Source organism: Oncorhynchus tshawytscha, linkage group LG24 (genome assembly GCF_018296145.1).
Source record: "Oncorhynchus tshawytscha isolate Ot180627B linkage group LG24, Otsh_v2.0, whole genome shotgun sequence".
Taxonomy (NCBI): Eukaryota; Metazoa; Chordata; class Actinopteri; order Salmoniformes; family Salmonidae; genus Oncorhynchus; species Oncorhynchus tshawytscha.
In genome coordinates this window covers 5,359,200-5,384,090 of record NC_056452.1, presented here as the reverse complement: position 1 = coordinate 5,384,090, position 24,891 = coordinate 5,359,200, and the positions used below count along the sequence as shown (strand labels likewise).

General features: G+C 41.4%; 1 protein-coding gene across 2 annotated transcripts in view; it reads right to left on the bottom strand.

Annotated features, from left to right (window-relative positions):
- LOC112235559 (transient receptor potential cation channel subfamily M member 4-like) overlaps positions 1-24,891 on the bottom strand; it is a 101,413-nt gene that overhangs the window by 64,013 nt on the left and 12,509 nt on the right. For both annotated transcript variants that reach the window (XR_006079774.1, XM_042305215.1), the window contains exons 4-9: positions 20,530-20,710; positions 16,237-16,406; positions 15,379-15,556; positions 13,637-13,701; positions 13,216-13,449; positions 12,828-12,930 (exon numbers count right to left, since the gene is read on the bottom strand). Coding sequence is in view for 1 of the 2 variants with exons in the window: in XM_042305215.1 (XP_042161149.1) it covers positions 12,828-12,930; positions 13,216-13,449; positions 13,637-13,701; positions 15,379-15,556; positions 16,237-16,406; positions 20,530-20,710 (931 nt within the window). In the remaining variant the exon portion in view is untranslated. The remainder of the gene's footprint in view (positions 1-12,827; positions 12,931-13,215; positions 13,450-13,636; positions 13,702-15,378; positions 15,557-16,236; positions 16,407-20,529; positions 20,711-24,891) is intronic.

Below are 24,891 nucleotides of genomic sequence, written 5' to 3'. Positions count from 1 at the left end.
CCCCAAAAATGAAAAGTTTGGGTTTAGTCAAGTCTTTGGCTCGTCCCTTGGATCGAGTTATTGATTCAGCATTTGAGAAACCGGATCCTGTCTATGCTCCGTTTATCTCTGCCGGTTGTGTTTCCTTAACAGGAGAACAAGCTGATCAAAAGCCCATACAAATCTTACGAGACACTGGGGTGGCGCAGTCAGTAATCGTTACTGATGCTTTACCCTGGTCTCCTGAAACGCATTGTGGCTCACATGTCATATTACAGGGGATAGAGACAAAAACCGTACCTGTACCTTTACACTGGGTCCACTTAGTGTCAGACTTGGTATCAGGACGTTTCCGTGTTGGTGTAGTGTCTACACTGCCAGTATCAGGAGTCACATTGCTACTAGGGAATGATATTGCTGGTGGTAATGTCACTCCTGTGTTAGAGGTAGTAGACAATCCAGAAATCAGAACTACAGATGAGAAATTGGTTCAAGCATTTCCACATGTTTTTCCTGCTTGTGTGTTAACGAGGGCACAATCTCGCAAGCTAGGAGATGTGGTGGATTTGGCTAGTTCCATTTTTGAGAATGTTGAGGTAGAAGACAATGCGCCGAGTATGCCTTCTGCAATGCCGACAGTTTTTACCCCCGTAAAAACTAAGGCAGGGGAAAACGAAATTGTGCCCCAATTACATGACATTCTTTTGTCTGTCACCCCTGAGAAGGTGATTGAAAGTCAAAAAGAAGACACCAGTCTTCGCAAGTGTTTTGCTTCGGTAATTTCCATTGAGGAAGCTAAAACTAGAGAGACCGCCTACTTTATGGAAGCAGGAGTTTTGATGCGTAAATGGGCATCTCATGACACCATTAATGACTGGAGTGAAGTGTGTCAAGTGGTTGTTCCTACACCATTCCGACAGCAGGTGCTGTCACTCGCCCATGACCAGGCGTGGTCTGGACACTTGGGATCACAAAGACTTATAACCGGGTTCTTCGTCATTTCTTCTGGCCAGGTTTGAAGTCTGACGTGGTCCAATTTTGTAAAACATGTCACATATGTTAACTCACTGGGAAAGTGAATCAAACAGTTCCTCGAGCGCCGCTCTGCCCGATACCTGTGGTGGGGGAACCGTTTGAAAGAGTGATAATTGATTGTGTAGGTCCATTGCCGAAAACCAGGTCAGGTAACCAGTTCCTACTAACAATGTGCAGTGCTACTCGATACCCAGAGGCTATTCCTCTCTGTACTATAACGGCTAAGACTGTGGTGAAGGCACTAGTGAAGTTCTTCTCTACGTTTGAACTCCCTAAAGTAATCCAAACTGATCAGGGATCCAACTTCATGTCTAAACTGTTTCCAAATGTGTTAAAGACATTGTGTATTTCCCATCAGGTCTCCAGTCCGTATCATCCAGAGAGTCAAGGGGCTCTAGAATGCTGGCATCAGACACTGAAGGTTATGCGGTGGGCTCTGATTGTACCAGGATATAATGTACAGATCACTTATGTGAAGGGCTCGGCGAATGTGGTTGCTGACGCTCTATCACGGGTTTACTAACTGGGGATGCGTTGGCTTTGTTATTGCAAAACTAGATTTGCAATTTTTGTGGTGGGTGTGTTACGTTCCCCAGTTTATGTGTTGTAGTTTGTGTATTTGCATGTGTTTATTTCAGGAAATGGCTTCCTGAAATCCCTCAAAGCAGCTGATTGGTCGACTCCAGACGCAGCTGTCTCCAGTTACCTATTCCTTCTGAAGCTATATATAAAACCAGGGATTTTGCTGGGAGATCATTGCTGGGAGATCATTGCTGGGAGGTCATTGCTGGGAGGTCATTGCAGAGAGAGGAGGCTGATGGCTGTGGATAATTTACTATGTTAGTTGTTGGTAGAGTTGGTATGTTCTGTGAGTTTGTTGCTCAGGTAGAGCTTATTTGATGTCCTTTGTTTCTTAGTTTGTTTGAGAAATTATTTGTTCTCCTGTTTCATTTGTTCCCAGGGGGAAGGGGAAGGCACCTAGGGAGTGCTTAGGCAAGAGGCCCGCGGGCATACATATACCCGTAGTATATTCATTGTCTAGGCACAATAGGTAAGACCTGGGCGGACCACCCCCTGTATTTTGGTTAGTGCACCAGGTGGTGCTAAATTAGGTAAGTAGTGGGTAGGCAGGTAAGATAGGAGAGGGGGGGCTTTGAGATTTACTTTCTTTGCTTTGGTTCCATCCAGCCCCTTTTCCCCATATTACCGTGTAAAGGAATAAAGTCCTTGTAAACGGTACCACATTCTGCCTGTTGTCATTCTTACTCGCACCTACAATCCATACCTTTTTCACTTCACGGAGAGTTTAGTTGTAGCAGGGTGTTGCGTTCCCTCTTCATAGAGGCGTGCGTAACAGTGCACAACAGACATGAAAAGCCATTCTCATTAGAAGACAAACTCAATTTCTATCTTTTCAAAAATAGTTTCATATATAATCATATACAGCTGAAATCGGAGTCAGGTTGGAGTCATTAAAACTAGTTTTTTAACCACTCCTCAAATGTGTTGTTAACAAACTATAGTTTTGGCAAGTCGGTTAGGACATCTACTTTGTGCATGACACAAGTAATTTTTCCAACAATTGTTTACAGATTATTTCACTTATAATTCACGGTATCACAATTCCAGTGGGTCAGAAGTTTACACACAATAAGTTGACTGTGCCTCTAAACAGCTTGGAAAATTTCAGAAAATGTCATGGCTTTAGCTAATTGACATCATTTTAGTCAATTGGCGATGTACCTGTGGATGTATTTCAAGTCCTACCTTCAAACTCAGTGCCTCTTTGCTTGACATCATGGGAAAATCAAAAGAAATCAGCCAAGACCTCAGAAAAAAATTGTAGACCTCCACGAGTCTGGAAATTGCTCCCAAGGATGAACCAAACGCCTGAAGGTACCACATTCATCTGTACAAACAATAGTACACAAGTATAAACACCATGGGACCACGCAGCCATCATACCGCTCAGGAAGAAGACCTGTTCTGTCTCCTAGAGATGAACGTACTTTGGTGCGAAAAGTGCAAATCCATCCCATAACATCTCAAGACATCAGTTAAAGCTTGGTCGCAAATGGGTCTTCCAAATGGACAATGACCCCAAGCATACTTCCAAAGTTGTGACAAAATGGCTTAAGGACAACAAAGTCAAGGTATTGGAATTGCCATCACAAAGTCCTGACCTCAATCCTATGGAACATTTGTGGGCAGAACAGAAAAAGCAAGCAAGGAGGCCGACAAACCTGACTCAGTTACACCAGCTCTGTCAGGAGGAATGTGCCAAAATTCACTCAACTTATTGAGGGAAGCTTGTGGAAGGCTACCTGATACGTTTGACCCAATTAAACAATTTAAAGGCAATGCTGCAAAATACTAATTGTGTGTATGTAAACTTCTTACCCACTGGGAATGTGATGAAATAAAAGCTGAAATAAATCATTCTCTCTATTATTCTGACATTTTACTTTCTTAAAATAAAGTAGTGATCCTAACTGACCTAAAACAGGGAATATTTACTAGGATTAAATGTCAAGAATTGTGAAAAACTGAGTTTAAATGTATTTGGCTGAGGTGTATGTAAACACCTTAACTTCTCTAGGGTAGGGAATTTTGGATGAAAAGTGTGTCCAAATTAAACTGCCTGCTACTCAGCCATCAAAGCTAGTGTATGCATATAATTAGTAGATTCTGATAGAAAACCCTCTTAAATTTCTAAAACTGTTTGAATGATGTCTGAGTATAACAACTCATATGGCAGACAAAAAATCCAACCAGGAAGTGGGAAATCTGAGGTTTGTAGTTTTTCAACTCATTGCCTATCGAATACACAGTGTCTATGGGGTCATATTGCACTTCATAAGGCTTCTACTAAATGTCAACAGTCTTTAGAACCTCGTTTGATGCTTCTACTGTGAAGTGGGGGCAAATGAGAGGGGATTGAGTCAGAGGTCTGCCAAAGTGCCAGGAGCTGACCATGCGTGTTCACGTGAGAGTTAGCTTGCTTTCCATTGCAATTCTACAGACAATGGAATTCTCCGGTTGGAACATTATTGAAGATGTTAAAGACATCCTAAAGATTGATTCTATACATCGTTTGACACGTTTCTACGGACTGTAATGGAACTTTTTGACTTTTCGTCTGCACCTAGTGATCGCGCCTCATGAATTCGGATTACTGGGCTAAACGTGCGAACAAAAAGGAGCTATTTGGACATAAATGATGGACATTATCGAACAAAACAAACATTTATTGTGGAACTGGGATTCCTGGGAGTGCATTCTGATGAAGATCATCAAAAGGTAAGTGAATATTATAATGCTATTTCTGACTTCTTTTGACTACACAACATGGCGGATATCTGTTTGGGTTGTTTTGGTCTCTGAGCGCTGTACTCAGATTATTGCATGGTGTGCTTTTTCCGTAAAGTTTTTTCAAAATCTGACACAGCGGTTGCATTAAGGAGAAGTGGATCTAAAATTCCAGTTGTATCTTTTAGCAATGTTTATTATGAGTAACATGAAGTCCTATGAGTGTCATCTGATGAAGACCATCAAAGGTTAGTGATTAATTTTCTCTCTATTTCTACTTTTTGTGACTCCTCTCTTTGGCTGGAAAAATGGCTGTGTTTTTCTGTGACTTGGCTCTGACCTAACATAATCGTTTGCTGTGCTTTTGTCATACAGCCTTTTTGAAATCGGACACTGTGGCTGGATTTACAACAAGTCTATCTTTAAAATGGTGTAAAATACTTGTATGTTTGAGGAATTGTAATTATGGGATTTATGTTGTTTTGAATTTGGCGCCCTGCAGTTTCACTGGCTAGCGTCCCACATACCCAAGTGAGGTTAACCAGATACAGTGAATTATAAGTGAAATAATCTTGCATCATGCACAAAGTAGATATCCTAACCGACTTGCCAAAACTATAGTTTGTTAACAAGACATTTGTGGAGTGGTTGAAAAACGAGTTTTAATGACTCCAACCTAAGTTTATGTTAACTTCTGACTTCAACTGCATGTGTTGAGAAGCTTGGTGACATTGTTGGATAGTGTTTAAGAGTAAAGAGTGATGGTTGAGCATTTTTGTGATATTATTCAATTCAAATGAGTTTATCAAATTACAGGAGACGGAGGAGGTATATTATAAATTGTTTTCTTGCTTTTATACATTTATTTTTGTGTCCAGTTAGTGCAATTTATTTACATTTGCCTTGCTATCTTCAGTAGCTAGCAACGTGAGCGAGAAGTTTTCTCCGACAAAATGACTAACGCTACCAAAAATTGTGAACATTTTGTTTAAGAACCCCTTTCATTCTCCGGGGTACACAGAAAAGGTACGAATTAAAAACGAGGGTCGACCTTTGCCTGAGATTAGTTTCATGAAGAAGGATGAAAAGGTGAGGGCATTCAATGTCAATTGGTGTCAAAAGCTGGCCTTGCCTGCCTTTTGGAAAGTCTCAGCCTTGGGCGAAAGGTACTGTGATCTGAAGAACATTGATCGTTCAGGTATAAGGCATCACAAAAGCAGGGAGCATATTCAGTGGGGCAAAAAAAGTATTTAGTCAGCCACCAATTGTGCAAGTTCTCCTACTTAAAAAGATGAGAGGCCTCTAATTTTCATCATAGGTACACTTCAACTATGACAGACAAAATGAGAAAAAACAAATCCAGAAAATCACATTGTAGGATTTGTAATTAATTTATTTGCAAATTATAGTGGAAAATAAGTATTTGGTCACCTACAAACAAGCAAGATTTCTGGCTCTCACAGACCATAATGTGATTTTCTGGAGAAAAAAAATCGTTGAAGTGTACCTATGATGAGAAGTACAGGCCTCTCTCATCTTTTTAAGTGGGAGAACTTGCACAATTGGTGGCTGACTAAATACTTTTTTGCCCCACTGTAACTGCCCACATTTATATCGTTCGCAGTTGTGTCGGTCGCAGTTGTCAGTTATCGTCAGTTATCGTCAGGTATGTGGATGATCAGGGCTTTAGGAACGTTTCTTGGGCTACTTTTTTAAGTGTCATGTGGGCGAGATGCGCAGTCTGTGTTTGACTTTGTGAATTCTGAGATGTCTGAGTTTAAACTTCAGAAGAAACTTGTTGCCCAAACCAATGATGGTACTGCTGAAGTAGCGCCGAGTGCCACTTTTGTGCACGGCTATGCACACTGGCTCTATTTAGTTCTGAGTCAGAGCACAAAGTTAAGGTTTTCTTTGCGACACTGGGCGGCTTCACCACTTTCTTTTTTTAAGTCGACCAAGATGGTGATGTTGCTTGAACAGGCTGGATGTGCATGCTGGCCAAAAAACGCACCAACACGTTAGAATTTCACTTCTAGAATTGTTAACACTGTGGCAAAAAACTATGACCAACTGATGGACGATTGACATATTATAGAGCACTCTACCATGGATGATGATACTGTGTCATGTGCAGATGGGTTCAAGGCAAAGCTGGAAGATTTAGATTTTTTTTTTTTACCTCTAACTTTTGAGGAGATACAGTGCCTTGCGAAAGTATTCGGCCCCCTTGAACTTTGCGACCTTTTGCCACATTTCAGGCTTCAAACATAAAGATATAAAACTGTAAAGTGAAGAATCAACAACAAGTGGGACACAATCATGAAGTGGAACGACATTTATTGGATATTTCAAACTTTTTTAACAAATCAAAAACTGAAAAATTGGGCGTGCAAAATTATTCAGCCCCCTTAAGTTAATACTTTGTAGCGCCACCTTTTGCTGCGATTACAGCTGTAAGTCGCTTGGGGTATGTCTCTATCAGTTTTGCACATCAAGAGACTGAATTTTTTTCCCATTCCTCCTTGCAAAACAGCTTGAGCTCAGTGAGGTTGGATGGAGAGCATTTGTGAACAGCAGTTTTCAGTTCTTTCCACAGATTCTCGATTGGATTCAGGTCTGGACTTTGACTTGGCCATTCTAACACCTGGATATGTTTATTTTTGAACCATTCCATTGTAGATTTTGCTTTATGTTTTGGATCATTGTCTTGTTGGAAGACAAATCTCCGTCCCAGTCTCAGGTCTTTTGCAGACTCCATCAGGTTTTCTTCCAGAATGGTCCTGTATTTGGCTCCATCCATCTTCTCATCAATTTTAACCATCTTCCCTGTCCCTGCTGAAGAAAAGCAGGCCCAAACCATGATGCTGCCACCACCATGTTTGACAGTGGGGATGGTGTGTTCAGGGTGATGAGCTGTGTTGCTTTTACGCCAAACATAACGTTTTGCATTGTTGCCAAAAAGTTCAATTTTGGTTTCATCTGACCAGAGCACCTTCTTCCACATGTTTGGTGTGTCTCCCAGGTGGCTTGTGGCAAACTTTAAACGACAGTTTTTATGGATATCTTTAAGAAATGGCTTTCTTCTTGACACTCTTCCATAAAAGGCCAGATTTGTGCAATATACAACTGATTGTTGTCCTATGGACAGAGTCTCCCACCTCAGCTGTAGATCTCTGCAGTTCATCCAGAGTAATCATGGGCCTCTTGGCTGCATCTCTGATCAGTCTTCTCCTTGTATGAGCTGAAAGTTGAGGGACAGCCAGGTCTTGGTAGATTTGCAGTGGTCTGATACTCCTTCCATTTCAATATTATCGCTTGCACAGTGCTCCTTGGGATGTTTAAAGCTTGGGAAATCTTTTTGTATCCAAATCCGGCTTTAAACTTCTTCACAACAGTATCTCGGACCTGCCTGGCGTGTTCCTTGTTCTTCATGATGCTCTCTGCGCTTTTAACGGACCTCTGAGACTATCACAGTGCAGGTGCATTTATACGGAGACTTGATTACACACAGGTGGATTGTATTTATCATCATTAGTCATTTAGGTCAACATTGGATCATTCAGAGATCCTCACTGAACTTCTGGAGAGAGTTTGCTGCACTGAAAGTAAAGGGGCTGAATAATTTTGCACGCCCAATTTTTCAGTTTTTGATTTGTTAAAAAAGTTTGAAATATCCAATAAAGGTCATTCCACTTCATGATTGTGTCCCACTTGTTGATTCTTCACAAAAAAATACAGTTTTATATCTTTATGTTTGAAGCCTGAAATGTGGCAAAAGGTCGCAAAGTTCAAGGGGGCCGAATACTTTCGCAAGGCACTGTATTTGCTCACACCGATGTTGCGTTTGACATAGTGCAGCAGAAAGCCATGGTTGTAGCCTAATAGAGAATCTAACAAGCAGAATGGGAGGAGCAAAAGTCTGATGTAGCATTCAGTGCCATATATGAGAAGACAGCAAGCGTGAAAGAGGATCCAGACATCATGCACAGGAGGAAGCGTCGGCAGGGCACTCAGGATGTAAGGCACCTACAAAGCACTGTATGACTCAATTCATGATAACATGACGTCTCAGATAGCACAGAGGTACAAAAGCCTGAACAGCATGTGATTCCTGGAGTTGTTAGATGGTAGTAAATTTGATTAATTCAAGAGAAAATTCCCAGATGATGCTCTGACAAGCCTATTGCAGACTATTGGAAAAAACATTATCAGGAAAGACTGAAAACAAGTGTTTTACTGTGATGAGGGGATTCAAGGGAACATTGCAAAGCTGTCTGACACAATCCTGCACTATAAGAGCAGTGGACTTGATGAAGCGATGCCTGAGCTGTGCAGGCTGCCTAGTTGCTACTATGGGGGGGGCAACATCAGCTAGGGTGGAGCGAAGCTTCTCCTACCTCAAGAGGCTGCAACTCTCGGAACTCTATGGGACAAGAGACACTGAGGAACCTTGTAATTTTATCCATAGAGAGGAGAATTCTTAAATCACTGCAGAAAGAACCTTACTGGTATCGACCAGTTTGCCAACCAGACTGACTATGAGAAGAATGGACTTCCAACTTTAAAAGTAAGGCTTTAACATGTTTTCCCCATTATAATAAGGTTTAAATTAGTTTAATTGTTTATGAAATTTGGTTTTCAACAGTAACTCCCCCACGCTCCATGGACAGCCGGGGCTGTTTAGTTCTTCAGAGGGCACGGGGCTGTTTCGTTCTTCAGAGGGCACAGGGCTGTTTAGTTCTTCAGAGGGCATAGGGGTGTTTAGTTCTCTGAAGAACTGAACAGTCTATGCCCCTCTGAAGAACTGAACCCCCTGGTCCTCTGCTGTCTGTTATTCCCCATATGCCCTTTTATCCACTGGCACATTGAATGGTTCCTCTCCAAGTGAGTACACCTATACATTTTCTTCATTACTATGTAGAGTCAATCCCATACACAAACACAATCACATTATCACACAAGTGTGGTTTTACTCCTTGCTTGGACTAACTCATTCTTAGCTCTTTTGTCTAACTGTGTCTTATTGCTTTTTTGTCTTCCCAGCCAAATCCTGTCCTGCCCTTAGTGGAGGAGTTGGGCTCTTCTACAGCACCATCCATCCATGATGAAACTTTTTTGCCACTGAAGCCTCTGAACACCTCTACTCACGCCGAATACCCTCATTCAATCACTGCTGACCTTCCCAACACTGTAGCCTTCTCATTCCCTTCCCCATAATATTTTACTATAAATGTCTTTATTAAACGTTTCGGTTAAAATCATTTGTCTTTGATGATTTTTCAAATGCGTTTTATGGTTTGGTCCGCGCCTATACCATTGGTCTTCCATCCTCCTCATTTTTTCAAGTCACCAGCCTACACTGCTGTCAGCCCTGTGCCGAGCTAATCTTGTGCCTTAGATCCTCACCAAGGAGAGAGAGTCATGACAGTTCAAATACAAATAGAGATCACTTCCTGTTTCGGTTGCATGGAGTGAGCATGGAAAGCTCAGAGAAACCGAGAAACCACACTGTCGGCGCAATGGTGGGCACCGAATCGGGTTCGCAAGCTGCAGTGAGAGAAAATGAGTTGAATGAATCCGAACGCCCTATCCCCATCTGTTCTATCATACAGGAAGAGATAGGCACAGCAATAGAAAAGCTCCAACCAAGTCTGGAAACTATTAGGACATCAGTTGCTGAATGAAACGAGAAGACAGCCATAGCTGAAGAAGCCATGCCTAAAGTGGATGGCAGGGTGACTGAACTTGACAAGCTTGAAGTTTTGGAAATGCAGTCGTAAATGTAATCTTCGTGTCACAGGATTTGATAACGGCATTGAACAGGGAAATCCAACAGCTTACATGACAGCATTCTTCACAGAACTGTTCCAGGCTGAGGAACTGTCCAGTGAACCAGCAGTGGAGAACACACATCGGAATTGGATCGAAACCATCTTGGCATGCTGACCCCGCATGATGATCGTGAGGATGCAGCGTTGTCAGGTCAAACACGCAATCATACAGTTGTCAAGGAAGAAATGAGATATTAACTTTTGTGGGATGAAGGCAATGATGTTTCCCAACATGACTGCTGATATGACCAAAAAGAGAGCCTTGACAACAATATCAGGGTGTACCTACGTGAGGTAGAGATCCAGCACGGGCTAATTCACCCTGCCAGACTGATCATCACCTCCCAAGGAGCTACCAAAACCTTTCTGAACCCCCAAGACGAAGAGGCCTATTACAACAACTCTGCGCAGCAAGTAAAGACAATTCTTGCCGCTAATGACAAGACGACACAGGAGGATGGACATGGTTCGCTTGTGGGTACGATACGGTATTTTGATAGGCTAGTTAATTTACCTAGCAGATTAAAAGAGACAACCAAAAATGTGATTACAGATAATCACAATATGATAGGATTCATAGACATACTGTATGTTATTTACTAATTTAAATCTTGGACTGATTGTTGGGCCTATGGTGAAGCCTTGTAGGCTACACCCTAACCAAATCCAACCATGAATTATACTTAGCCTACTAAACAGGCATGAATCATAAGTAATTTGCCCAACCAACAGTAATTTAAAGGTCCTATCCGTTTTTATAACATGGTATATGCTCATTTGATGACTGGGGAAGAAAACAAAGGGAGTTGCATATAAGGGCAGGTAATCAAGGTGATGGAGTCCAGGTGAGTTTCATTATGTGCAAATGCGCCGTTTTACACAGGGGACTGTGTATTTGTCTCCGTCTTTTTGTTTTTATCTATTTTGTACATGTTCATTGCTTTGTGTTGTTGTTGGTTGTCTTTATGGAAAAGGCCAAATAAAATGTTTGAAAGAAAAAATTATATACAAATAGAGGACTGGTTCCGGACAACTGTGTGATCACGATCTCTCCACAGCCGATATGAGTAAGACTTTTAAAAAGGTCAACATTCACAAGGCCTCACAGCCAGACGGATTACCAGGACATGTACACCGAGCATGCGCTGACTAACTGGCAAGTGTCTTCACTGACATTTTCAACCTCTCCCTGTCCAAGTCTGTAAAACCAACATGTTTCAAGCAGACCACCATAGTCCTTGTGCCCAACAACACTAAGGTAACCTGCCTAAATGACTAACAACCCATAGCACTCACATCTGTAGCCATGAAGTGCATTGAAAGGCTGGTCATGGCTCACAACACCATTATCCCAGAAACCCTAGACCCACTCAAATTTGCATACCGCCCCAACAGATCCACAGATGATGCAATCTCTATTGCACTCCACACTGCCCTTTAACACCTGGACAAAAGGAACACCTATGTGAGAATATTATTCATTGACTACAGCTCAGCATTCCAACACCATAGTGCCCTCAAAGTTCATCACTAAGCTACGGACCCTGGGACTAAACACCTCCCTCTGCAACTGGACCCTGGACTTCCTAACAGGCCGCCCCCAGGTGGTAAGGGTTGGTAACAACACATCCGCCACGGTGATCCTCAACACGGGGGCCCCTCAGGGGTGCGGGCTCAGTCCCCTACTGTTCACCCTGTTCACTCATAACTGCATGGCCAGGCATGACTCCAACACCATCATTACATTTGCCGATGACACAACAGTGGTAGGCCTGATCACCGACAACGATGAGACAGCCTATAGTGAGCAGGTCAGAGACTTGACCATGTGGTGCAAGGACAACAACCTCTCCCTCAACGTGATCAAGACAAAGGAGTTGATATTGGACTACAGGAAAAGGAGGACTGAGCACGACCCCATTCTCATCGACGGGCTGTAGTAGAGCAGGTTCACATCACCAACAAACTAACATGGTCCAAGCACACCAAGACAGTCGTGAAGAGGGCACAACAACACCTATTCCCCCTCAGGAGACTGAAAAGATTTGGCATGGGTCCTCAGATCCTCAAAATATTCTACAGCTGCACCATCAAGAGCATCCTGATGGGATGCATCACTGCCTGGTATGGCAACTGCTTGGCTTCCGGCCGCAAGGCACTACAGAGGGTAGTGTGTACGGCCCAGTACATCACCGGGGCCAGGCTTCCCGCCATCCCGGACCTCTATACCAGACAGTAAAAATACTCTCTGTTATTATCTATGCATAGTCACTTTAATAATTCTACCTACATGTACATATTACCTCTATTACCTTGACTAACCGGTGCCCCCGCACATTGACTCTGTACCGGTACCCCCTGTATATAGCCTCGCTATTGGTATTTTACTGCTGCACTTTAATAATTTGTTTCTATTATTTCTTACTTTTTTGTATTTTTCTTAAAACTGGATTATTGGTTAAGGGCTTGGAAGCATTTCACTGTAAGGTCTACACCGGTTTTATTCGGCTTATGTGACAAATAACATTTGATTTGATTTGGAATCATGTCCTGCATCAGCTTATACAGTATGGATCAGCAGTGTGAACTGTGGATGCATATGGGCTGAAGTCAAATTATTCCACTCATGCAATGCTTGCATTCGCGAAACAGGGGTGATACAGTGTATCATACCTCCAACCAAGGCTTTGAGCAAGACCGTGTCAAAGTCATCTGGTCCCTCCTGCTCTCCGTGGTAGACAGTGATCAGATCCCTGTTCAGGTAGATGCTCAGAACCTGTGAACATGGGATAGGAGGAGAGATGCTGAGGTGTAGGTGAAAATAGTATGATGACCAGTTTGGCAGACACTGTTCAAGGGCAATATTTGAGAGGCTCTTTATTATGGTCAGGCTTTTCAATGTCAATTGAAATAATTATGTTGAAAACCTATCCAATCCTTTCACCTGGTTGTGGTAATGAGGGAAAGGAGATGAAGAGAGGAAGCCGTGAAAGACAATTGCTTAGCTGAGAAAATTACCCTGTGCAGCAAAAGACTGCCCCACATTCTCCCCTGCTCTTACCCGTTCTACCAGTTTGTCTATCTCTGTTTCGGTCGGAAAGTGCTTCCTAACCCTCTCGGCCACTCTGTCTTTAAGGTCCACACTAGGTCCCGCCTCCCCCTCCCCCTCGGTGGAGGACAGGACAGGGGGCGCAGACGATAGGCTCTCCAGGACGTCACTGACGAGGTCGGCCACACCACCCGACCCCGCCAGCACCAGCCAGGGCATGGAGTTCCTCAGAGAGAGATCCAACCGCTGGGAAGGAGAGAGAGGGAAGAGGGGAGGGAGGACGGAGGAGGGAAGTGGGGGAGGGAGAAGGGAGGGTGATATACAAGCCTTGCAATATACACAGATAGCAATGAACAACTAATAGACTGATTATTAAAAAGGGTTTGTAAATAAAACTACTCAGACTATAAGAAATTAAGTCATGTGATTGTACCTCCAGCATGGTTGTCTCTCCTGATATCAGCATGCACAGGACGGGGATGTCAATGCTTCCACTGCCTGACAGACAGACGTTCAGAATTGATTACAACTTCCAACAAAAACAACTGAGTAACAGCTTGAAATTTCTCAAAAGTTTCTGTTGGCTATACATGACTATTTGCGGCAGGTAAACTAAGAAAGCACTAGTGTATTACAGGGTTCCTACACAGATAAGAGAAACATAATGTTAAGAATAGCAAAGTTTTTAGCGCAATGCATTTTGATAATGTGTGTCACTGCACTCAAAGAATTAATCGTCTAAGATGACCTTTTCAACTCTGTGTGCTTGCATTTACATTTTGATAAGCTCATTGAAAAGACATGATGTGACATGTAATGGCTAGCCCGGCATGCTCTCCTACACTTGGCAGAAGAACTAGACTATGCCATGGCTGAGGTCCAACAGATGCCATAGTTGTAAAATCGTATTATCATGCATGCAGTGCTGTACTATCACCACAGGACGGCATAGTGTGCACTCTCACGGTGTCAACCTGAAAATGCAATAGCTACTCCAGGCATTTCAGTACAGAACTAGGTGATGTCAGAGGTCATAGACTATAATAACAGCATTGAATGGTTATAATGCCATTGATTATTTTATTTTTTTAAGTTACTATATATATATATATATATATATATATATATCTTTTTCAATACATTTTTTGGGGGGGACCTTTTTATTTATTTATTTTAATTCACCTTTATTTAACCAGGTAGGCCAGTTGAGAACAAGTTCTCATTTACAACTGCGACCTGGACAAGATAATGCAAAGCAGTGCGACACAAACAACAACACAGAGTTACACATGGAATTAACAAACTTACAGTCAATAACACAATAGAAAAAGTCTATATACGGTGTGTGCAAATGAGGTAAGATAAGGGAGGTAAGGCAATAAATAGGCCATAGTGGCAAAATAATTACAATTTAAATGACATCGCCGAAGTCAAGGATCGGTAGGATAGTCAGTTTTACGAGGGTATGTTTGGCAGCATGAGCGAAGGATGCTTTGTTGCGAAATAGGAAGCCAATACTAGATTTAATTTTGGATAGGAGATGCTTAATGTTAGTCTGGAAGGAGAGTTTACAGTCTAACCAGACACCTAGGTATTTGTAGTTGTCCACATATTCTAAGTCATAACCGTCCAGAGTAGTGATGCTGGACGGGCGGGCAGGTGCGAGCAGCGATCAGTTGAAGAGCATGCATTTAGTTTTACTTGCATTTAAGAGCAGTTGGAGGCCACGGAAGGAGAGTTGTAATGGCATTGAAGCTCGTCTGGAGGTTAGTTAACACAGTGTCCAAAGAAGGGCCAGAAGTATATAGAACCCCAGTAGTAACGCAAGATTAATCATCCTCTAGAATTCAAATCAATACTAGTATAAGTAATATGGTAATAGCTTGGTGTTGCCACCTGACAGCCTGGCTTTAACCTATCCAGTTCAACCAGAACCACAAGAGCAGGTCAACAGAGACAAAAAAAGGCCCTTTCAATGAGGTGATCACTGATCTAACATGATTGGTCAGGTGGCAACAACAAGCTAAAACCATATACTAGTATGATTCAAATAAAGATGCCCTCCAACGGAAGTAGTGCCCTTATTTCTCACATATTTCTCACCTGAGGCACGTGCTTTTGTTTAGCCTGAATTACATAGACTAAATTGACGTATTTGAATCCAACGTCTCTCACCCCAGATGCCTGTGCGCTGATGGGAAATATAGTCCTCCAGCCTGGCCCTGAAGCCTGCCTCGCCCCCTCTGCGGCCTACACTCCCATCATCCACCAGAAGAAAGGCCTGGTAGTTGTTGTCCAGGCAACATGAGTCACGGGACGTGTTCTGGAAGTAGTACCTAGCAGGGAAGCTACCCTGAAAGAGGGGGAAACAAGACATGGTCAGAACATGAGAGCTTTTCATACTACTGTGACTGGAACGAATTGCAAAAATTGCTGAAGTTGGAGACTTTTATCTCCCTCACTAACTTTAAACATCAGCTATCTGAGCAGCTAACCGATCGCTGCAGCTGTACACAGCCCATCTGTAAATAGTCCATCCAATCTACCTACCTCATCCCCATATTGTTCTTATTGACTTTTTTGCTCTTTTGCACACCAGTATTTCTACTTGCACATCATCATCTGCACATCTATCACTCCAGTCTTAATTTGCTGAATTGTAATTACTTGGCCTATATACTATGGCCTATTTATTGCCTTACCTCCTCATGCCATTTGCACACACTGTATATAGACTTTTTTCCTATTGTGTTATTGACTGTACGTTTGTTTATTCCATGTTTAACTCTGTGTTGTTGTTTGTGTCGCACTGCTTTGCTTTATCTTGGCCAGTTCGCAGTTGTAAATTAGAACTTGTTCTCAACTAGCCTACCTGGTTAAATAAAGATGAAATAAAAAAATAAAACTGAGCCGAGCCAAGCCACGATATCCACCATCATTTCCACCATAGTTTCTTAAACTATGCTGAAAAAGACAATGTGAAAAGGAAATATCTGAGTTAGCAGTTTGGTTCGGCACGATAGCGTGCATTACCTGCGGATTGACCAGCTGCTGGCGGTTGTGGACCAGGCCCCAGGGAGCGATGCCCAGAGCCACCACCTTGTTCAGGGAGACAGATGAGGCAGCGGTGGCATGGTCCCTTACCGCTTCCCCTACACACCTCCCTACACCCTCACGCAGGCCTCCAGTCAGTATCCACGCTCCTGTAGTAGGTGTGTGTGAGAGAGAGAAAGAGAGGGGAGAATATCATGGGGTGTTATTACATGATCAAGTATATTTCCAGTTCAAAGTGGTAAGATGGTATTACATTGACAAGTAATGATGGTTACTTGGAGCAAATATGATTCAAGAGAAATAGCTAATAAAGTTAGCAGACGATTCTGTCATTGTCAGTTGCTTTCTAGGAAAACAACTGAGGAGGCCTAATGTTGTGGATTTTTGTTAAGGGATTTTTATGAATAATGACTAAATTATATATGCATTTAAATCAGAACTATGACTAAACAGAATACTACTATGTTACTGTATGGATGTATGAATCTTATTATATTCATAATACTGAATGTAATGTGTGTAGTTTTCGTCTAGAATTAGAAGAACTGTCTGTTCCTTGTTAGAAACGAATGGAGCTATCGTCAGACTGGCTGGAATGCTGTGTTCCTTACAGGACATCCTGTCTCTACCCAGGGTGGGGAGAGACTTTGGGCTTGTACTAGATTGTTTAACAGGTAGCAGACAATGTGGGAAGGCTTGTGAACTATTTCGCCATATCGGAGAGAAGGAGGATCAGCATTCAAAACGCTATGACGAAATGTGATATAAACCAATGTACATTGTATTATGATCAGTACTCTCGAGAATAAACGCTATTGATTGATTTTGAGACTGGTCTCTGTCCATTTTATGCAAATAAGTATCTTACAAATTCTTAGAAATGCACAGAGTGTTTTAATTGAATTGGTTGATGAAAAAATAGGAATATAATTCCTTTAACAATTTTGTAGAACGGTGAGACCAAATGTTACAAAAAACAAGTCATGGCAACTCACTCACTCATTAACACTGGTTCTTTATTCATAATTTTCAATATTTAATTCAGGATTATTGATTGTCTAAATACATCTGTCCTCTCCTCGTACTTCTCCTTACTGAGCCAATTACTCTCTCTTTCCTCCCACTCTTAAGTTCAAAGTTATTTGTGCTTGCATCAGCAGTAGCTTTTAACCGAGATAATGGTGGGTGTCGTATGTGAAGCTGGAGAGGGGGAGTGGTAGTAGTGGGAGTAGAGCTTCTCAAAGAAGTGCTAAAATCCAGAGCGTCTCATATAAAGGGCTCCTGAGTGGCGCAGCAGTCTAAGGCACTGCATCTCTGAGGTTGAGGTGTCACTACAGACACCCTGGTTTGAATCCAGGCTGTCACAACTGACATGATTGGGAGTCCCATAGATTGGCGCACAAATCCCCAGCGTCGTCCGGGTTTGGCGGTGTAGGCCATCATTGTAAATAAGAATTTGTTCTTAACTGTCTTGCCTAGTTAAATAAAGGTTAAATGTAAAAATATATATATTTTTTTACATTTAACCTTTATATATATATATATATATATATATAAAAGGAACGTTTTATATTGCATAACATAGGAGGCTGAAACACAGCAAAGGTGAATTTAAAAATAATAATAAACCCACTTACTAATAAGCTAGATGGAGCAGAATACCTAGAGATATGAACCCCTTGGGGGGAGACAATTCATGCGATTGTATGTCTTGAAAGACCCCTCTCCTTCTTATGATAATGACAGGTTTGAGAGCAAGGTTTTCCAAATATTCAGTCATCCTAGTATATTCAAAGGGTCACGGGAAAATTAAAAAAGGATCAGAAAGGTGGGTCACAGCTTGTACAACTTTGGTAACCACTGGGTCAGAGTGTAGAGGGCGGGACAGCTGAGAACAGTAGTGGATTTCCACAATTCCCTATCACCCCTCGGGGTATGGGACTAATTTGGAGTACAATGACCATTTCCTCTCTCCTGAAGTGACAAGGCCACGGGCCCGCACCAGCTACTTGTCGTTCTCCAGAAGTCCCTCTGAGGCCGAAGAGTTCAAGACAAAACAATAAATATGCTCACACACTGTGGTATTGCACGGCGAGAGAGTTGTATAGCGGTTGTGCAAGGCAGAGGTCATACAGTAGTGTGAGAATTGTCTTCAGTTCTTAGTGTTTTTCCTGTTAGTATAAGTACGCACTTACAGAAAAAAAACTGTTGCAGTTCCTCAATCTGTAACCTTTTTTTGTGGCTAAGTTTTCAAATCAGCAAATGTTGTGACTTAGTAAAACCTAGAGTTTCAGTATTTGCCTAAAATCCCATTGTATTGTCCTGGATGGTCACAATATATTACAGTTAGTGGATTTCATAAAAATAAAAATAGTGAGACATTAAAAAAGTTATCCTTTTTAGATAAACCTATACTAAATATATTCACGTCACCAAATAATTTATTAAAACACACTTTTTGCAATGAAGGTCTAAAGCAGCCTCAACAGCACTCTGTAGGGAAGCACCATGATCTACCTGGAGGACAGCTAGTTTCCGTCCTCCTCTGGGTACATTGATCTAGCAGGCTCATGGTTCTCACCCCTTCCATAGACTTACACAGTAATTATGACAACATCCGGAGGACGTCCTCCAACCTATCAGAGCTCTTGCAGCATGAACTGACATGTTGTCCACCGAATCAAAGGATCAGAGAATGAATCTAGTACTGAAAGCATTAACTACAGCTAGCTAGCGCTGCAATGCATAACATGTGGTGAGTAGTTGACTGAAAGAGAGAGAAAGACAACACTTGAACAGTTTTGAACAAATCATTTTCTTCAAAAATTAATGACAAGAAAGAGCTATATTTCGTTGTATTTTTTTTCCCACGGCTTAATTTAACTAGGAAAGTCAGTTAAAAACAAATTCTTATTTACAATGACAGCCTACCAGTGAACAGTGGGTTAACTCTCTTGTTCAGGGGCAGAACAACATATTTTTACCTTGTCAGCTCGGGGATTCAATCCAGCAACCTTTTGGTTACTGGCCCAACACTCTAGGCAACCTGCCACCCCATCTAGCTAGCTAGTTTTTACCTACCTAAAAAGAGAGGGGTGCTATGTTAGCTAGCTGGCTAAGGCTATCCAACACTGGAACTCTTCCAAGTCAAGGTAAGCTTCTGGTTTTATTAATTTAATGCCATCAGGGCCCTCCGGTGTAACTACTAAACTGCTTGCTGACTGTACTGCATGATTGTAGCGGCTATGACGTTAACTAATATGGTGACAACAATGTAGGCTATGTGTAGAGGTTAGCGGTTATGATATGAAGGTTATAGGCTTGGGAAGGTTTTTTCGCCTGGTCAGAGACAGCCAATGTGTTGTGCACTTATGTCCACAAGTGAAGGGAAAATGTGAGAGGAGGAGATCGCGTAGATGTGAGAAGGAATTATACAACGATAAAAATAATCATGCTGTTTGTATTTGGCTGCTATGAAGGTAAACTGTATTTGTGTGTGATCAGGGCTGTATTCATTCTGCCGATTCTGTTGAAAAATGGGGATAAACGGAAGCAAACGGATCGAAACGGGTATAAACATACCTGAATTTGTCCAACAGAAACTCTCGTTTGCAACTGTTGATTACACCCTAGATCAACTACATGCAGGCAAGAGTGTGGAAGGCGGTATTGAATGTGTCAATGTCTGTTATTTTGATTACTAAAAATGTTCTCTCGATCTATGCACCTACGTTGTAAACTTTCAGTTACAGGCTAGGTTGTAGCAACCTCATGATGGGTTAGGGAAAATTTGAGTATCATGTCGTAGCTTAAACCTGTCAATGTTAGATTGACATGACTGAATGGAAGATGAATGACATGATGTAATAGAAATAATAAAAAATAATATAAGGTATGCTCATAGAAAAATAATAATAACTGACCTCCGTCATCTTAAATGGCCGCTACTGACCACAGTATATCAAAAATCTCACCTACTCATTATGATTTACAAAAGCAGATGTGCACAAAGGTGGCGGCCTCCATGGACTTAATACGTTTTCAATACGTTTACAATACGTTGTATTGTAGCTTTCTCACCGTTACCCTCTTTTTATATCTGTATTTAGCACAGTATACATGATCCCAATTAAACAATGTTGTGCGCCATAGTTTAAAAACTCTGTAGATAGTGCTAAAACAATGAAGTCATATCTGTATTCTGCCATCTTTATGCACATGCGTGTTCAGAAAGTGCCATTGAGTAAGGAGAGGAGGCGGTTCCATCAGTACCTGTGCTCTGGGAGGCTTTGACCAATCCCTGCCTCAGGACCTCCCGTACCCACGTCTTGACCTTTGCTCTCCCCTCCCCGCTCACCACTGACACCACCAGGTTGGGCGGAGGTAGCCCCCAGTGGGCCGTCATCATGGTGTAGACGATGGAAGGAGGGGTGTCCCACGAGAGACGCAGGAACTAGGGGAGAGAGAGAAAAAGAATAGTACATGCCAATAGTAGACAGTCTATACAATAATATTGTATAAAGTATATAGTATACTCTCTTTGTCTTCTTCCCTTCATCTGCACTAATGTAAAAGATCTGTGTCTCTGCTCTATCATTACTACCAGAAAGCCATAGTAATGATGATTAATCAATTCAAGAACAAAATGAATGTTGACAGGAGAAAGAAAGCAGTATGAAAGATGGAAGCAGCAGAGAGAGAAACAGTCAGACAAGCACATACATAGTGAGAGAAAGCAAATAGATCTATATAGTGGTTCCTCCTTTAAAAGTTGTGTCATACTGCGGCACACCCTGGGGCTGCTGCAGCATTCTGTGGCATGTTATCTATTTGTCAGCCATTTTTTCTGTTAATAAATCCTCTTAGAGCTACCCCCTACTTTTTTCAATTTCCGCCTGAAGACATACTCAAATCTAACAGCCTGTAGCTCAGGCACTATTTGGAAGACCCTCAGTCCTCGACACAATATTATGCTGCTGATGCCAGGTGCCATAGCACATCCATGCCTGCAGAAATACATTTGCGCAGATGAACACCACTTGTGGCAGGAGCTGGATGAACCAGCTTCAGTGGGGGATGGACACCTTGGCACTGGGGGCTCCCATTCGGAGTCAGTGTCACTGTGAAAGAAAATGTTCAGTTAGAATAGTTTCACATATGAGCCCTGTATCAACAGGTATAATAAGCAGATATATGTAGAGTACAGGGAACATAAGGTTGGATATATTATTATAGACCTGCTAGATCTACGGTCTCATTTATATTATGACATTTCAGCTAGATCTGTCTCTATTATATTATGACAGACTAGCTAGATCTACTGTCTTTATTATATTACAACAGACCAGCTGTATCTACTGTCTCCATTTCACTTTGGCAATTGTTGTGGTCCTGCCCTCCCCTCAACAGCCTCAAATAGGCTATTTCATTTCACAAATAATATTTTATATTATTAATTTCAAACAATGGCATTAGCATGAGAAGAACTTACCAGTCCAAAACGATGTCCTCTCCGTTCAAAAAATATTCCTCCACTTGGGAATCGCTAAATAAATCATCCTCGATCAATTTCTTCTAAAATTGTGTGTACATCTGTATATCTAGACTTAGATTTAGCTTTCCCTGACTTATTCGCCATACTGATTGATATATAAACAGCTGAATATGCGTTTTACCAAAACAACGCTGTGCGCAACATGCGTTGCTCCTTCCGGTATGAAACTTCATTGGCGAATGACCCTCTTTACGCCGGAGTTTACTACATGGGTTGGTTCTTCCAACACATAAACATTACATATTGCCGTTTACCTCAGCTCATTGGCTATCTGCCCAGCTAGATTTCAAGACGATCAGTGGTCATTGGGTTAAAATACAGTCAATCAACGAAACAGCGGGCAAATCATTGGTGCACAATGATGTCATTACTTGTCTTCAAATCGGTTTCTTACAGTCAATACGTCCCACGAAATGACCCATCAGGTTTGGTTGTGTTACAAACAAACCAGTTGATTGCAATGAAACCAAACATGACTGGAAAAGTCACGTTCTGTGTGTGTATTTACCTCAAGTGTGTCATCGAAAATGGAATGAGACGGAATTCACGACACAAGTGGTTCACAAAATGTGTCGTGTTAGGCTATAAAAATGGATTTGATCAAACAATGAGCATTGGGATTGCAAACAGAGGAAGATCGTCAAAGGTAAACTATTTATTTTATTGCAATTTGTGATTTTGTTACACCTGTGCTGGTTGAAATCGTTGTTTTTTTATGGGGCTCTATCCTCAGATAATCGCATCGTATTCTTTCACAGTAAATCCTTTTTTAAATCTGACAACGCAGTTGGATTAGCAAGATTCTAGGCTTTCAAAGCATGTGAGACACTTGTATTTTCATGAAATGTTTAATATGACTATTTATGAAGCGATCACCGTATTTTGTCGAATTTCACCCCGCTACCGGGTTCCGTGCGCAGAGAGGTTAATGCAACTTATTGCTAGTTTGACCACCAGAGGACATCTTTGAGAAGCATTTGATGTCTTCTGCATTGGCATTATCAGAGAATTTAAAACCTTTTTGTAATAACATAGTATATGGGATTGATAAGAAATTTGGCTTAATTAATTTGATTAATATTATGATGTTTCTATTCAGAAAAAAACAAAAAACAAAACCCTCATGGAATGGAAAATATGGCGCTGTACAATGTGACAGTCAGGAGAAGGCTACAGAATTGGAGCATTCTAAATTGTTTGCCTTCATTAGACAACTTTGTTCCAATATTTCTGTAAATCAGTGATATTTATTCCATAGTAATTCGTTATGGATCCATAACTAAATCAACATCTGCAATTTGAAAGAGTATTTTTATCATTGTATTATTAACAAAATGTGTTTATTATGCTTCTGTGCAGTCTACAATACATACTGTAGTAAACATGGACACGTGCCTAATTCCTGACATAAGGGAGAGCAGGCCATGTCTGTACTACAGAATGCGGGGCACGCGGAAGACCGGGATTCAAATCCCCGATGGGGAGGAAGGAGTAAGCTGTCCTTGTAAATAAGAATTTGTTTTTAACTGATTCCATATGTATTATTTCATAGTTGTAATGTCTTCACTATTATTCTACAATGTAGAAAATAGTAAAAAATAAAGAAATATCCTGGAAAATAGTAGGTGGGTCCAAACTTTTAACTGGTACTTGCTTAATTAATTTGATTAATATTATATTTTTTCTATTCCAAGAAAAACTAAAAACCCTCTGGGTTTCCATTAGGATGGATGGAAAATATGCCTGCAGTACAGTACTGGGCTATTTAGCTAAAGAATCCCCGCAGGGCACGTGCGTGACCGGGGTTCACTTCTCCGACAGGGAGGAAGGAGTAGACTGTCCTTGTAAATAAGAATTGACTTGCCTAGTTAAATAAAGTTTGCACTAAGAGCATAACATTTCTGCACCCAAATGTTCAAATTATTGTCTAACCAATACCCAAACTGAGATTAAGTGAAAGTAAAAAAACTCATTGATTTATCAAGACCAGTCCCCATGCTTGCCTCAGAGCAGCGTAAAATAGTGCTAAAACAGTTGCAGGCTTTTGCTTCTAACTTCAATTTGCTCTTGAAATAAATCAGACCTACACCATTTTTAACAGAACATTACTCAACACTAGTGAGACTAATTTTGCCTATGGTAGGCCTAAAACTTTTTTTTTTTCAATGACGTAACTCTCGATAATTACATTTAGAAGATTGGAGGACTCTAAACTAATATCTAAGCGGCATTTCCATTAGATAAGAGACTTTTATAATTCTTAAAGGAATTAATAATAAATCGCTTTGTTTAAAAAGTAACGATATTTTGAAGATTTTGTTTTTATTTAACCTAGAGTGAGTGAGAAAAAGGCCATTCTTGAACATGGGGTGAGACATTCTCACTAATTTGTAAATAAAGCCAGTTTGTTATTTAGAATTATTTTTTAGCAGGCATCACTAGATTATATTCAGTCAACACATACCTTAAGAATATCATGGAATATTTGACAAATTAATTTCTTATGGATCCATAACTAAATAAACATCAGCATTTTGAAAGAGTATTTTTAATCTATATTCTTCAGTTACACATCCTTGGAATAGCAGAACAGCATAACAAGAACAGCATAACAAGAACAGCACAACGGTCTGGGCAGCCCATGCTGTGCCTGGTGAGCAGTTGGTCAAGTTCTGTTGTCAGAAGAGGAATGGAAATGTCAGGGTGAACCGATGACCTGACGAACCCGCAACGTATGTTGACTCTGCCTGTCGGAGGTGGAGCTCCAGAGCTCACAAGTGTGCATGGCATGGATTGTGACTCCATCACGTTCCTCGCCCATGAGCACCTTCATCAGATGAGCAGAATGGTACTGCCCTGAGCCCCCATAGATTACAGTGGCCTGTGATAGAAACGGTAGATCAATTGAGAATGAAAAGTGACTCCAACACACAAATGAGGCGTACACATTTTAAGAATCTAGCTTAATTTTAGGGCTAGGTGTCCTGTCAGATTAGGATAGAAAACACTCTAAAGTTTCCAAAACTGTCAAAATATTGCTTGTGAGTATAACAGAACTGCTATTGCAGGCGAAAACCTGA